The sequence below is a fragment of the Musca autumnalis genome, unplaced genomic scaffold, assembly GCF_047663935.1.
Source record: "Musca autumnalis isolate F117 unplaced genomic scaffold, ASM4766393v1 scaffold_3, whole genome shotgun sequence".
Lineage (NCBI taxonomy): Eukaryota > Metazoa > Arthropoda > Insecta > Diptera > Muscidae > Musca > Musca autumnalis.
This window is the reverse complement of record NW_027411866.1, coordinates 226,656,873-226,674,124: the sequence shown is the minus strand read 5'-3', so window position 1 is coordinate 226,674,124 and position 17,252 is coordinate 226,656,873. Positions and strand designations below refer to the sequence as shown.

The following is a 17,252-nucleotide window of genomic DNA, read 5'->3' as shown; positions in this document are numbered from 1 at the left end:
TTCTTCTATAATTTTTTTGTATGCCTCATGAGACTTTGGTAATATTTTTACTTGTTCATTACGCAATGTTTTCATATCGAATTGATCAGGGGTTACTTCCGTTAAGAGAGTTAGTAATGGTTGGATATTAGAAACTTTATCGACAAATATTGGTGGCGGTTTTACCATTTTTTCTGGTGGGTTCATGTTGGTGTTTGTTTCTTCTTCTTCCAAAATAGCAAATTGGTTTGAAGATTGTGGTGTTTTGCTTAACCAGTATTTGGTATTAGTGGCTACTTTCTTTGAGCTTGAAGCATTTTCTGGGCTTTCGTTTGAACGTTTTTTTCTATTTTGAACTTGCCATTCTTGTCCTAAATTGGCATTACTTTCTTGAGTATTGAAACGACCTACTTCTTGCTGAAGTTCGTCTTCGTCTGTTTCAAACGATTCGTTTTGTTTATGTAACTGTTGTTTCAGATATTCCATATCTCTTTTTAATTGGTTACATGTTTTCTCATATTCCTCGTTTTTTTTGGACAGCTCAGCATTAGCTCTTTCCAATTGCTGTAATTTATTTACTCGGAAAGCACTAATGCTTGTTTTTGGGGTTACTTCCTCGGATTCATAATGCAGTCGATTTGTCACAGGGTGGTTCATGTCGTTTTGTATTAATAATGTGTATCAAAGACACACACCAAATACAAGCGGCATTGCCAACCTTACACAATTCTCGTATATTACGACCTGAAGCAACTCTGTTCTAGTGAGGGCTAATAAATGCAACCTTACACCCACTATTTTGAGAGAATAGACCAGCTGGTATTGTCAGTTTGGTAAACAAAATATTCAGCTGGCAGACGTAAATAGTTGTCTCTCTCGAAACAAAATTAATTTTTTTGCCTTTAAAAATCAATTTTGGCAAAAATTAAATTGGATGGCGTGCGCACTCACCGATGTTCTCGTTTTCAACTCGGTGTCCAGAAGTTCCTGGGGAATACAGCTCCCAATAAAACTACTTTCCACCAACTACAAAACGCTACAAACGATGTTATTCTTATGGATTGTTGCAGCAACAAGGAAGACGTCCGTCCACAGGTAACTACAACTTTGTTGTGAGACCTCCATTAACCCCCGAAATTTCGTGACGATCCGATCCAAATTGCGACCTGTAGCGTGATTTCCAAAAAAATGGAAAAATGGGATGTATTACCCACTATTGCGATATCTCCGTTAGTTGGTCACCTGCGCCGACCTAGTTTGCATCATTGTAAAGACGTGATCTTCTACTTTCATAGTCAGGCTTTGCTTTTGGAAAGTCCTCAACCAAAGCTGTGATATTCGTCATTATAATTAAAATCGCAAAAATTAAAAGTTGGGTTTTATTTGCGTCTATTGTAATCTCTTCGTTGTTTGATCACCTATGAGAACCTACTTTACATCATTAGAAAGGTGATATTTTCTACTTTCATTGTTTTTCGTATACCCCATATAGAAGATGAGATATTCGCTTTGGAAAAAACGTTGTCTTTTTATCTAAGTACGTTTTTTTGCCCATTACGACCCCTAAATATTATCCGATCATCACCAAAATCAATAGGCTTCTTCATACGTGAGACCCCCATTAACCCTCTAAACTTCGTGACGATTCGATCAAAATTGCGACCTGTACCGTGATTTCCAAAAAAAAGGAAAAATGGGATGTATTGCCGACTATTGCGATATCTCCGTTAGTTGGTCACCTACGCCGACCTAGTTTGCATCATTGTAGAGATGGAATCTTCTACTTTCATAGGCAGGCTTTGCCTTTGGAAAGCCCCAACCAAAGCTGTGATATTCGTCATTATAATTAAAATAGCAAAAATGAAAACTTGGGTTTTATTTGCGTCTATTGTAATCTCTTCGTTGTTTGATCACCTATGAGAACCTACTTTACATCATTAGAAAGGTGATATTTTCTACTTTCATTGTCTGGTTTTGCTTTTGGTATACCCTATATAGATGCCGAGATATTCGCTTTGGAAAAAACGTTGTCTTTTTATCCACATAAGTTTTTTGCCCATTCCGACCCCTAAATATTATCCGGGACCCCCATTATTGCCCAAAATTTCGTGACGATCCGATCAAAATTGCGACCTGTAGCGTGATTACAAGGTTTAGATGGACAGACGGACGGACGGACGGACTGACGGACGGACACACATAGCCAAATCGACTCAGCTCGTCGAGGCATTCATTTTGATATATATAAGTCTACGACCATTATTTCGATGCGTTACAAACTTTTTGGCCAAAACCAACTTATAATACCCTCCCCACATAGTGGTGTAGGGTATAAAAATCATACATTAGAAACTTCATATCTGAAGTGTATTCTTTAACTTCTTCTTTGAACATTATACTCTACATTGTATTGTAAAGCCACTAATTGAAAATTGACTTAACAAAACTCGTTTCCTTCAACGATTTTTTCCTATTTTTTACATTAATATGACCACAGCTTCCGCTCAAATTATAATTTTAAGAAATCTTTCGGTGAATCGTGCTAAAACAGTTTATTTTACCTAAATGCGTTCAAAAGTTATGGTATATTACAACAATTCGCGAGTTACAATACGCCATACCTCAGTTTCAACTTAAGTACATTTTCTACAAAAAGGCCGATATATTCTTGATAATTCTAAGACGATCTAGCTATGTCCGTCTGTTGTAATCAGTCTATCGTTCGCAATAATTGAGCTAGAGCGCTATATTTTTGCACCCGAGTGTCTTTTTTCCATAGGCTGGTCAAGTTCAAAGATGGACTATATCGGACCACAAGTTATATAAAAAAACTTTATATATAACGGTACCTCCCGATTTTCGGTGTTTTGGGGATTTTAGCTACATTTTTTGACCAGTGTCTTTTTTTTCCATAGGCAGGTCAAGTTCAAAGATGGACTATATCGGACCACAAGTTATATAAAAAACTTTTTATATAACGGTACCTCCCGATTTTCGGTGTTTTGGGGATTTTAGCTACATTTTTTGACCAAACTACCTGTAATTTTCATTTGTCACAAAATATCTCCACTAAACACCGTCAACATAGGTCCATGTTTTGGTATAGCCCCCATATAACGGTACATCCCGATTTTCCGTATTTTGGGATTTCCGCTACATTTTTTGATCGAACTATCTGTACTTTGACAGTTGGGGTTTCTAGTAATTAACACAATATCTGCACCAAATACTGTCAACATAGGTACATGTTTTGGTATAGCCCCCATATAACGGTACCTCCCGATATTCGGTATTTTGAGGATTTTAGGTAACATTTTCGACCGAACTACCTGTACTTTGAAAGTTGGGGTTCATAGTAATCACTAAATATCTGCACCAAAAACTGTCAACATGGGTCCATGTTTTGGTATAACCCCCATGTAAGGATACCTCCTGATTTTAGGTATTTTGAGGATTTCAGCTACAATTTTTGACCGAAAAAACGTCAACATAGGTCAATGTTTTGGTATGGCTCCCATATAACGGACCGGCCGAACTTAACGCTTTTTTACTTGTTGATTTTCAAAATTTAATTGAAGGACAAAACCCTTGGCAACGCTGTCTCCTACCCCCTAAAATTTGTTTCTTTTTGATCCAAAAACCTTATATATGAAATTTTATGGCGATCGTTTAACGTTAATTAGTGCCACCCGAGCGATTTGGTTTCCATAGTAATTTGTATGGGGCCAAAGGAGTATTGTACGAAAATTCTCTAAAAGCCCCATTTATGTCCCAATCATTGTTTTGGCTCAACCCATTAGGTGTTAGGAGTTCCAAAACAATTTGTTTACATATGTATATGTATCTAGATATGCAATCATGCGATAAACCGCTTACCCAAACCTGCCCTGACAGTAAATATTTGTTGTAATTGTATTGTTTTGTATAACTTGTGTTGTATAACTTCCCATTTGAAGATAGGTACTTAATCCAATAAATCATTTGAAATATTTAATCTGTGTTGATTCCTCTGAAGGTAACTTCTCCCCTTTGTTGATCCGCATTTGCTTACTGGTGCAATTAATACAATACAATACAGTTAATTGCTTTGAACATCACTAACTATCTAACTAATAAGTTTCAAGACTCTCATACTAATAATAATTAAAATCGAACCTGTTAGTTGATTGATATAACTGTGTAATTAAAGTAACTTATGATTCTGGAAAATCTTATGGTATAAATAATATATTAAATAAAGTTACAGAATTTAACCTATTATACTTGTTGTAAATCCTAAAAATCTACATACATAATATACATTATTAAAATTTATATAACATTTAATTTAGAGCACTAAAACTCTGAACAAGTCCTTAAATTTGCCAAACTGCATGTATTGTCAACCTATGTTACTGCAGGACAAAAACTAACGAACATTCATTCACATTACAGAATTTCATGATGCTCACAAGAATATGTTCGTTCAATTCATTTGAGTCATAGAATGCATGCCTGCCAGCCTGCCTTACTAACAAGAATGAACAAAACATGAGACACATGTTCGTTGCTTGGTTAACTACTCCACACTCATGTTGTAGGCATTTGAATGGTAGGCATTACATGTTCATATGTACCTATGTACATATGTATGTGCATCATGCATGTAACATAAGTTACTAAGTAATTGCAGCCAACAGTAGGTTGTTTACAACATTTTGTAGATAATACTGGTACTTATAGTTTATGTGGATGCATTTTGTCTTCCCTGTCTGTCTGCCGACTGACTCCCAGTCTGTTTTGTCTCAATGTAGAATATAAGCATATGAGCATACAATTTTACAATTTTGTATGCATGTACTTCTTATTTGTCGCATACACTAAGTATTTGTCTATGAATGAATTATTGAAATATGCAAGAAATACCATTTCCAATAAAACATTTTTAAATAGCTACAAAGAAAATAAATCCCTTTAAGATAATTTGGAGTCGATTAGGATAGTTCATCCGTCTGTCAATTAGACTGGCTGGCTGCACGCAGAGAAAAAAAAATACAATTTGGAGTCGATTGAGCAATGTCCGTCCGTCCGTCCGTCTGTCTGTCTGGCTGGAGCGCACGATAACTCTCGAATGGATCAACCGATTCGGTCCAAAATTTAGCTTTCGTAATATTTTGCCCAAACTTAGTTTAAGTTCGAAGATGGGTGATATCGGTCGACTTCTTCCGGTACCTCCCCCACAAAAGTTCGAAAATGTTCGGAAAATTTGTGCGCACGATAACTCTTGAAGAGAGTAACCGATGTGGTCCATACGTTGAACATCGTGAACTTTCTACCAGACTTAGATAAGGTTCCAATAAGGACTCAATCGGTCCACTCCTTCGGCTACCTCCCACACAAAATTTCGGAAAAGTTCAGTTTAGGACCAGCTGTTGAATCGCTTCGTTTTTCGTTTTTGTTGTAACATTTTGCATTCACCGCCCCCACACGACGGTATAAGTTTTATATGGGGCAAGTTCATACGTCCTGAGAAATAGCCTAAAAGATGCAAAAAGCCCCTATGACACCATGTGTAGTGGTTGGAGCGCGAGATAACACTCGAAAGCATCTGTCGATTCGGTGCAAAATTTGGCCTTCGTAATATTTTGTCCAAACATAGTTTAAATTCGAAGATAATTTAGCTTTCGTAATATTTTGCCCAAACTTAGTTTAAGTTCGAAGATGGGTGATATCGGTCGACTTCTTCCGGTACCTCCCCCACAAAACTTCAAAAATATTCGGAAAATTTGTGCCCACGATAACTCTTGAAGGGAGTGACCGATGCAATCTATACTTTGCACATCCTAATATATCTACCAGATATAGACCAGGTTCGCATATGGACTATATTTGTCTAGAACATAATAAGAGTTGTGTAGTTCTCTGATTGGCGAACTGTTTCAAACTAGGCCCATGCTTGATAAATTTGAGGCGTTCAGGGGTAAAGAAGTCGGCCGGTCAGCTAATGAAGGCAAATATAGGGAGATGGTCTGACCCAAAGTATGAAACGGGTTGCCAGGTGACTTCATTCCCCAGACCGGCTGACACGTCAAATAATGGCATTTTCCGTTTATTCCGGTAGGAGCATCCCCATTGAGCCTGCAAAACTTAGAGCTATAAGTCTGCTTAGCCAGCGCTATAAAATTTACATACAAGTAAATAAATTGCAGCGATGTAACGATGTGACCGCATCTGAATGATGAACCGAACGAGAAAGATCGAAGTGTGTGTGGAATTAAAGGAAGAAAATCAACTAAAAAAATGAAAGGAATTATATGCACGAATGGAACTATATGATCTAAAGGAACTATATAAATGCAAGAGTCGGATATAGTTCCAATAGTTCCGGAATAGTTCCTTGGAACTAGTTCTCTCCGGAACTACACAACTCTACTGGTCATTTTCGAGGACCGAATGCCACAACTCATAATGATGAAGACCAGTCGCGGACTAACTTTGGGCCTGTAATCTATAGTGCAGTTTTTATACCCTCAGCATTTATGCTAACGTGGGTATATAGACTTTCATACGGGCAAAATGTGCCTCATCGCAATAATGGTTTTAGACCCCAAGTATGTTTGGACGAAATGTGTTTCAGACAATTTGGAGTCGATTGAGCAATGTCCGTCCATCCGTCTGTCTGTCTGGCTGGCTGGAGCGCACGATAACTCTCGTACGGATAAAACGATTCGGTTCAAATTTTGGCTTTCGTAATATTTTACCCAAACTTATTTTAAGTTCGAAGATGGGCTATATCGGTCCACTCCTTCCGGTACCTCCCCAACAAAAGTTCGAAAATGTTCGGATAATTTGTGCGCACGATAACCCTAGCAGGGAGTAACGGATTTGGTCCATACTTTGTACATCGTGAAATTTCTACCAGACTTAGATGAGGTTCCAATATGGACTCAGTCGGTCCACTCCTTTGGGTACCTCCCACACAAAATTTCGGAAAAGTTCAGTTTAGGACCTGCTCTCGGACCTGTAACAACTTGTATTCACTGCCCCCCTTACGACGGTATAACTTTCATCAGGGGCAAGCCCATACTTCCTGAGAAAATAGCCTGAAAGATAAAAAACCCCTATGACACGGTGTGTAGTGGTTGGGGCGCAAGATAGCTCTCGAACGGATCTGCCAATTCGGTCCAAAATGTGGCCTTCGTAATATGTTGTGCAAACTTAGTTTAAGTTCGAAGATAACCCATATCGGTCCACTCCTTCAGGTACCTCCCTCACAAAAGTTCAAAAATGTTCGGAAAAAATGCGCGCACGATAATTCTTAAAGGGAGTGACCGATTTAGTCCATACTTTACACGTCCTAATATATCTACCCGATATAGATCAGGTTCGAATATGGACTATATATGTAAACTCCTTTGGGTACCTTCCTCAAAAATTTTGGATAAATTCACTTTAAGACCTGCTCTCCAATAACTTTGAGTTTTGTTGTAGCAACTTGCATTCGCTACCTCAATTACGACGGTAAAAGTTTTTTTTCAGGGGCAAGTCCATACTTCTTGAGAAAACAGCCCAAAAGTTGTACAAACTTAGTTTCAGTTCGAAGATTGGCAGCAACTTCCTGTACTTCACTCCAATATTTAAAAAATATCACTAAAATGGTGTGCACGATATCCCTTGAACGGGGCAACCGAATTGGTCCGAACGTTGGATCTCATAATAATTTGTCCAAATTTAGTTTATCTTCTAAAATGACCGATATTGATCTTCTCTTTCTGGTACCTCCCCCACAAAAGTTCAACATTTGTGTCAATCTGTCCGTAGATGAAAGTTTCAATTCACATACTTTTTGACTTGTTTTATCAGAAATCCGTCGGAAGTCCCACACCTGAGCCGGGCTCAAGTCCACTATTTTCTTGATTTTAGGATGTATTTTTAGGAATTGGAACAGCCTTAAACGGTGTTAAGTTCTGCGTGTTCAGTTACTGTTGGGGAAGGACTGCGGAAAGTATTGTATTCTGATGACGACATCTTATCGAACATCAAAAGGGTTGGTGAAGTTCTCTGAAGCGGTGATTACCGAACTCTCTCAAACTGGGCTTTCCCATGATTGAAGTGCGGCGTAAAGAGGTGATGAAGTCGAGGGGTTTTCTGATAGAGACAATTATTGGGAGATGATCTGACCCAAAACATACGATGGACATCATTTGTGAGACGAGAGTCACTAGAAAACTTTCTGGTCATTTGGTTTTTTTTAAGTTAGACAGTTTTTAGGTTAAGCGTACTCAGGACAGTTTGACATACGACCATGTGTTGGGTTGTTTACAATGTCTTGAAAAAATCTCTTTGCAAAAAATGGAATTTACTTTTGAACATTTTTGTCCGATAATTTTTCACAAATTTCGACGTGTATAACACTATGCAACACTGAAAATGCAAACAACTTCTAGTATGCATTTTTTGAAAGTTCATATGTAGACTACAAAAACTCTAGTAGGGTTTTGTCCTGTCAGATCCAGTTCGGATTTTATGGCCTCATCTATCTCAGAGACGAATAGAAATTTGGCCTTGCTGTCTTTAGCAATATTGTAGCCCTAAACTAGCAGAACTTATCGTTTGTAAAAGCCGCATAAGAAATACTCCATCTAGGGCATCAAATTCTGTAAAATATAGAAAATTTTACATAACTGCAGAAATTCGGGTCAGTATCAGCTAAACTATTGGGAGTAGAAGCATGTAACCTTTTGCAAAACTCTTCCAAATAAAGTTCTCAACAATTTTTTGGAACATTCTGAAACTCTAAAATGCTTACTTCATGTTGTTTCAGCGGTATTTTGCATCATATCTTTTACAACACGTACTTCAAACACAATTCACACCAACAGTTTATTCTCGCATTTCGGATTTGACTACATTATTGACATTTTTATTAAATCGTCGTTGAAAAATATACTGAAAACAACGGCATAGATGCATTTTACAGCAACGGCATGTTCTCAAAAGTTGTGTATTCAGAAAAAATTAACGGTTTTGGAGATACGGTGAGAAATGTATAAAAATTGTGGAAATTTTGCATATATTTTGAAATTTGAGGCAATGAGTGTAGTTTTTCGAGTTCATTATTTCTCCAAATATTTTATTCCTGTCCTTAGCTACAATTTTGCTTCAGAGGTCAGAAGAAGATTCGCATTGGTTTCAGAGATATAGCCCCGAATTTCTTTAAAAACTCAATATTTAACCATGTTTAGATGGGACCATAAAATCTGAGCTGGATCTGACACAACAAAACCCAACTAGGGTTTCTTGTCGAATTGTTTGCACAAGATCACCTTAAAAATGTTGCACAGTGGTATACAAGAGAGAATACACAAATCAATCAATTCCAAAGAGGATAAAGATAACACAAAACTCCACTATTCAGTTGCAATCCCTTAAAGTTAACAGATTTAAGTGCTGTAATATTTTTATTTACATTATTATTGATTACTAGGGGACCCGGCGAACTTCGTCTCGCAGTCTGTTAGGTACTGAACTTGATGTATTTGGCTCAAACTTATAATACTATTATTGCTATCACCTTGTAGAGTTCAATTGCAAATATTTCTTTGTTATGAACTGTGTAAGACCATCTACGAAGCAAATATATATTAAACCAATTTCAGTTTGTCGAAGAGAGAAGGTGCTGAGAGGCAAAGTGTTTCTATTTTCCTCGACTCTCTCCATACTATAAACTGACAATTGTCGCGAGAAAATTAGGCAACTGCAAATAGGGACTAAGATGTTTTTTAAGCCAATAACACATTTTGCGATGTAAATAATAATTTTCGTTAACACAGTTGATGCAAAGTAATATCATAACGCTCATATTCGTTTCATAATCGACGGTTTTCTGAAATCCTCGTTTTCACCACTGTACGTGATATTTTCACCACTCATTTAAAGTTGAGTTTTAATCAATTAACCTATTTTGAGCAGAGGGATCCGATCGTTATCAAGTAACCACCTTCGTCTGCTTTTCTTTCTAACTTCTATGCTTAAAGTGATCTACCGAATTATACTTGCTTTGCAAGTTCGGAATTAAATGGCAGTGGCTCTGGCAAAACGGACAACTGCGGTAATTGTATTTTCACTGAGACTGCGCAATCCAGTTCTTGGTACATTTCTCCTTGTTAGCAGAGCTATTCTTTCAGTTGTCGTTCTTTGTGTGTTTCGGATGCTTGAAGTCTGGTCACACTAACACGTTACTGTTCTCATGCGATTACTTGGTCAAACTATATTTAATTTCGAGTTCCTGTTACATTACGGGTTTTGTGCCAAAGATGAAAATTCTGACTCGCAGAATTGTAAATAACATAGTCAATTTAATATCACAAACTAATTATCGTTTAAAAGGTATTCGCCCGATACAGACTACAGACAGACCACTAATAAATTAGTTGTTTTAAAATAATAAAACAACAACAATGGGATTAAGCCAGACTATTTTGAAAAAAAAACATAAAAATATTTGACACATAATTCGTACCTCTTGCTTTTTTCTTTCCAATTTTGAATATCATACTTTTTCGATATACATACATACATATGTATGTATGTATTTGGCCATTTGTAATTGCCTTCTAGCTTTGCGGGAACTAAACTGATTGAATTCATACTCCTTTTCAGTGGGGATATAATTTTTTAGCATCATGACAGGACCTAGATAATATCAATATATATCTGTAATACTCAAATTTTATACGACATAAATCGGAAGTTGATGTTTCGAAGATGTTTTTACTTACGGTTTAGAAGTATGCATATATGCCACAACCTCACTTCCAATGAAATTACATCCAAGGTCTTGATTTTTCAATAACCCATCAACCACTTTCTGCCTTCATCTTCATCTTCATCTTTTCAATCGGAAACCGACCGAAACCACTGCTAATATTTACAAACTCTAAACTAAAGTCTATCCTTTTTTCGCGGTTAATTTCCTGAAAAGACGCTTGAAAATAAATGAAAATCGGTCGGTGCATATACAATTTTCGCCATAAACTGTCTAAAAAGTGTCCCGGTATACTCCAAACGTGAAGCTTGATAGAAATGTGTGGAAACATTTACTTTCTTCAAAAAATATTTTTGCAATTTTTTCCCAGATTTTCGCGATTTTTTTAGGTTTTATCCTTTTCTGCCATGAGGCGATTCCGAATTGGTAAGAATTGTCAAAATCAGTTCAGCGGTTCTTGAGTTATAAGCGTAGTAACTAACATCATCCTTTTTTATATATATAGATTTTATTAAATTATACAAATGTTGTGTTGGGTGCCACCGTGGTGCAATGGTATGCACGCCCGCCTTGCACGCTGAAGGTCAGTGGTTCGATTCCCCGGCCAGGCAACATCAAACATTTTTCAACGGTGGCAAAATACCCCTCAGTAATGTTGGCAACATTTCCTGAGTATTTTAGCCTTGAAATGCTTCTCTAAGAGTGGTGTCTTAAGACACGCCGTTCGGACTCGGCGATAAACAGTAGGTCCCATATCATTGAGCTAATATGAATCGGGGTGCACTCATTGTCCCGTATGGGATGTTGTGGAACAATGTTTTTTTTTTGTTGTTTTGTGTTGTGGTGTCCAGTTTTTATATTTTAATGGCAATATTTAATAACAATGTAACTAAAACTAATTGTAAGTATAAAGAAAAATCTATCTACACAAAAAAAACTGTATAAGTAACCGATTGTATCTGTCGTTAGGATTTTCATAATAAAGAACTCCTGAAGAAGTTGGAAACAGACCAACGAAACGTTGAGTTGAAAAATGAAATAAATTAGTTTTATTTTATAAAATACTCTGACTGAATCAGCCCGGTGGAAACACTTATCTTGAAATTCTACAAAATTAGTTGTCATAAAATTTTACTATAGGTCCCCGAATACACCAAAACTCTTAATCGTACCTAAACGCCAGGAATCTGCCAAAAGTAAAATCACGGGTTAATGTTGTACTTTATCCAAATTTAATAAGTTTTGTCCCACAAAACTTCATTCTTGATAGAAGACGCCAAAGACAAAAATAATCTCCATCAAATTTCAATATAAGTCGCCGAATAAATGAAATATGTATTTGCAATATATATCAAGATAATATATACATAAAATTTGCCAACAAAACATCCAAATATTGTTTGAATAAATTTGTTTTGTTCATCTTTTCGAGTTGATGCATAAAAGTAACATGAAATTTAATTTTAGACGAAAGGTGTTAAAAGAAGAAATATTCTACACAAAATTTCATTGTAAGTCCCAGAACAAACTAGATATCTAAGGAAGATACTTTGTTAAGAAAATGACGTTACAAAATTAGATATGATAGGTATAAATTATTTGTTAAACTTTTAGACACTCAATTAAAATTTATTCCAAACTGAGTCAAAATCTCCAAAAAAACTCACTTTTTGGAGATAGTGTCAAAAAAAGAAATGTTCTAAATTTGATAGATAGTTTTTTGGTCTTTGACGTCTTCCATCTAGAATGAAGTTTTGTGGAACAAAACTTAATAAACTCAGATAAAGTACAACATTAATCCTAAAACGTGATTTTACTGGCGTGATTACCTGGCGTTTAGGTACGATTTACAGTTTTCGTGTTTTCGGGCACCTACAGTAAAATGTTATGACAAATAATTTTGTAGAATAAATTGATAACATTTTAAAGGAGTTTTTAACCGTTTCTGAAAAAAGGGACCAATGCAAGGATTCCAAGGAATCTGATGTCGAATATTTCAAAACCTGTAGAAATGGGCGGAACTTGCCACGCCTATTTAGGTTACTTCCCGTCGTAAGCTTTCAAAACGCCGATACACGTGACTTCTTTTGTCGGTCCTCTTTCATAATTTGTGTGGGGTTTCTCGCAATTTTAAAAAAAGTTGGATTTTGTTGTACTGTGTAATCAGTTGGTAAATGTGGACATATTGCATCAAGCATTTTGAAATCTGTGGAATTTTTACATAATCCCGTGTGGAATTTGTTTTATTTTCCGATACGATTTGTACCAAATAAAACAAGGGTTCGCTTTAGATTACGATTCTACAAAGCTTTATTGCCTTTACTTCAGTTATTCACACAAGATTTCAGTTCAGTTGATGTCGCGGTATAAATTACAACTAAACTGACCACCCACATTGTTCGCGTATTTATAACCGCTTGCGAATGCATAGACTGTTGTAGCATCCTTCATCTGGAAGGTTCTACAATGTTCAAACGAGATCCGGATCCACATATGTACACACATACTCGTATACAAACAGACAAATTAATGTAAACAACTAATAGGACAGCGGTAATAAATACGCAAGAACAGAAGGGGGTAAAAATGACTGACGTCACAATGTAGGCTACAACTGAATGCACAAATCAAATAAAGTAAAGAGAGTAAATTAAGTTAAACAATAATTTCATGATTGCAAAACTGATACAAATAAGCAGATGCTTAATAAAAATTTACGTTAAAATTCAGCTTCATTAATTAATATTAATTCATGTATAATAAGTATGGCCAAAAATTTAGGCTTATCAACGGTTAAAAATGATATGAAATCCCTGCGAAATGGTGTATTTGTCTCACAATATGCAAAAGCAGAAGAGATAACTTCTTGATGAGACTGACGGACTGACTGCAACACATGTACAATTGAAACGTGCTGCTATAATTTTTCGTTGTTGTTTTTTTTTGCAGCTTGTCTGCTGTACTTTATGGTTGGCATGAACAACTTGATAGTCAAGGGGAGCTATAGAATTCAAAGTACAAGTACTCTTTGGAGGAGTATAATGAAGAGGAAAACAGCAGCATTAGGTTGTTCACATTACCAGCAGTTACTATCATCGGCAGCATCATCAGCAGAAGTACTCCTCCGCATATACATATGCTTGTTGGCGAACAAAACAGCCAGCCAGCCACAGATGACAAACACTTTAAGATGTTGTTCTTTATGTTCTATTAAAGCCACAAATGTGTGCTTTTTCTTAACTTATTTTGCAGTGATGGCTGGTTGGTTGGTTGATGGTGAAATTTTATAAGAAAACTTTTAAGCAATTTTGTGTAACGATTTTTTTTGCCAATTGTCTTGGCCACAAGACAATTGTTTGTAGTGAAAATGAAGATCAAACTTTTCCAATAAATGTTGCGAAATGCAATAATTGTGGCTAATCAGACAATGGGGGTAAACATGAGGGCGTTCAAAGTAACTTTTTTGCCTGTAATTATTTTCGTATTTTAGTTTTATTTGATTGAATTTCAAGTGTTCATTTATTTATCGAATCAGAATAAAAAGTGTCTAGCCTGTGATTTTAACCTTGTGATGCTTTTTTGTTTCTTTTGCGTCTGACATTTGACAATGTGCTGTACAAGAATTATGAGTTGATTTTTTGCTAATGATAGCCGGGCGGCGGCGTTTGTTCGTGTGAATGTTAAATGACCCGACCAGCATAACCAGCTAAAGGCCACATTCACAATGCAAAAATCCGAAAATCCATTGAAATTAATAGCCAAACTGGCCACACCCCAAATGAGCCAATATCCATTGTTAAGGTGCCATTGCCAACTATCGGCTTGTTTCATATACATCAAGAGCAGCACCGGCAGCCACACAGGTTATATATTGGGAACGACAACACAAAAAAATGGTTCTCATGGCTTTTTGACATTTTACAATGTAGTACATATGTATGTACATACATATGTACATACATATGATATATGTGAGTGTTATTATTGAATAACAATTTTTCGCATTAGCGATTTTTTAATCAGGCTTAATTGTAATTTATTGTAATTATTCTCTAAAAATCTACGTTTATTGTTGGAAGACACCAAGAAAAATTATTCTCTAAAAATCTACGTTTATTGTTGGAAGACACCAAGAAAAATTATTCTCTAAAAATCCACGTTTATTGTAAGAAAGTAACCTGGAAAAATATTCTTTAAAAATCCACGTTTATTGTTAGAAAGTAACCTGGAAAAATATTCTTAAAAAATCCGCGTTTATTGTTAGAAGACACAATGAAAAAAATATTCTTAAAAAATACTCGTTTATTGTTAGAAGATACCATAAAAAATATTCTTTAAAAATCTACGTTTATTGTTAGAAGACACGATGAAAAAATATTCTATAAAAATCCACGTTTTTGTTAGTAAAAGGTAACCTGGAAAAATATTCTATAAAAATCCACGTTTTTGTTAGTAAAAGGTAACCTGGAAAAATATTCTTTAACAATCCACGTTTATTGGTAAAAGGTAACCTGGAAAAATATTCTTTAAAAATCCACGTTTATTGTTAAAAGGTAACCTGGAAAAATATTCTTGAAAAATCCACGTTTAATGTTAAAAGGTACTTACTTACTTAGCTGGCCCATTACAGAACATTTGTTCCATAGGGCGAACTAAGAAAAAATCAGTGTTGCCGCGTGGACAAAAATCAAAAAATGTGATGTTAACTTTTACATATGTTTATGTTTTTTCTTACAGTAAACACATCCGATACAAGGTATCTGAAAGAATTTTGTCGATATGTGCATCCATAATGAAGTTATAGCTCTTTAAATATGAAAAATATTTCTCAGATAATCTAAGGCGATAATCATATGAAAATAAGGCGACATTTAAAATAACATTTTCTGAAAAATTTGTTGATAATACTAAAAGTTTTGGATGGGGATTTGATGAGTGGGCTATAAATATAACGTTTTAGTACAAAATGTTGACATTAACTGCACACGGGCAATGTACCGTTATCAAGAAATCAAAATTTAAATTTGATAAAAAAAATCAAAATTCTTAATATTTAGTAGAGCAGATCTTTTGATTGCCACCTATTGCCACCTTGGCTCCTGTTTTCCGTTAATTGGACATATCTTCCAAATCAAAATGTGTAAAAACATTCTGCCCATCCTTGCAACCTTCTGAGATATATCGTTTCAGATTTTATATAGCCCCCATATATATCTTTTCCCAATTTTGCTACAACTCGTTCAATTTTGATCGAATAGCCTTCAAATTTAGTATGTGTTTTTTTCTTAGGCCACTGAGTAGCTCTACCAATTTTAGCAAAAATCGGTTCAGATTTGAATATAACCCCTATATATATCTTTCCCCGATTTTGCTATAATTCGCTCAATTTTTGATGAATTGCCTTCAAATTTAACATGTAATATTTTCTTAGGCCCCTGAGTAGCTCTACCGATTTTCACAAAATCGGTTCAGATTTTTATATAGCCCCCATATATATCTTTCCTCGATTTTGCTATAACTCGGTCAATTTTGATCGAATAGCCTTCAAATTTAATATATGATATTTATTCACCGTCAACGCAGATTGGTCCGTAGATCTTTAGAAGAATTTTTCTCTCAAATACACCAAGCACTGCAATGTCTGCTTTCGCAAGTACCCAGGCTTCGGAGCCATACATAAGCACGGGTAGTATCTGTGTTTTGTAGAGCGTTATTTTTGTTTGACGAGATGTGGCTTTATTTTTAAATTGCTTACTTAAACCAAAGTAGCATCTGTTGGCCAATACAATTCTTCTTTTTATTTCACAACTGAAGTCGTTTGTTGTGTTTACGGAGGTACCGAGGTAGACGAAGTCTTTTACTACCTTAATATTATAGGAACCAACTTCCACAGTCGGTCCGAGCTCAATGGACGCATTACGCGTCGACACCATCAACTTGGTCTTCTCACCGTTAACCGCCAGACCCACTTTAGCAGATTCTCCTTCGACCTTCATAAAGGTATCAGTTACTTCTTTTACTGATCGGCCCATGATGTCTATATCATCAGCATAAGCAAGTAACATGTGGCTATTGGTGTAGATTGTGCCACTTCTTTTGACGTTTGCCTCTCGCATAACCTTTTCCAGCATGATGTTGAAGAGATCACACGAAAGGTTGTCTCCTTGTCTGAAACCTCTTTTGCCACCAAACTCTTCGGAGAGGTTCTTTCCTATTTTAACTGAGGACCTCGTTTCAGTTAAAGTCATTTTACAAAGCCGGATGAGCTTTGTGGGGACACCAAATTCAGACATGGCTTGGAATACCTTTGAACGCAGCGGGCTGTCGAAGGCTGCTTTATAATCGACAAAAAGGTGTTAGGTGTTGATCTGCATCTCTTGGGTCTTCTCCAGGATTTGCCGCAGGATAAATATCTGGTCAATGGTGGATTTGCCAGGTCTAAAGCCGCATTGGTATGGTCCAATTATCTCATTGTCCATAGGCTTTAGTCGTTCGCACAATATCCCTGACACGATCTTGTCGGCAA

The 17,252-nt window shown here is 36.1% G+C and overlaps 1 protein-coding gene across 1 annotated transcript in view; it reads left to right on the top strand.

Moving 5' to 3' along the window:
- The first annotated feature begins 796 nt into the window (after window positions 1–796).
- The window catches only part of LOC141399046 (uncharacterized), a 116,747-nt gene continuing 100,291 nt past the window's right edge, over window positions 797–17,252 (top strand). The window contains exon 1 of the mRNA XM_073977031.1: window positions 797–1,074. Coding sequence (XP_073833132.1) covers window positions 1,036–1,074 — 39 coding nt within the window. The 5' untranslated portion in view covers window positions 797–1,035. The remainder of the gene's footprint in view (window positions 1,075–17,252) is intronic.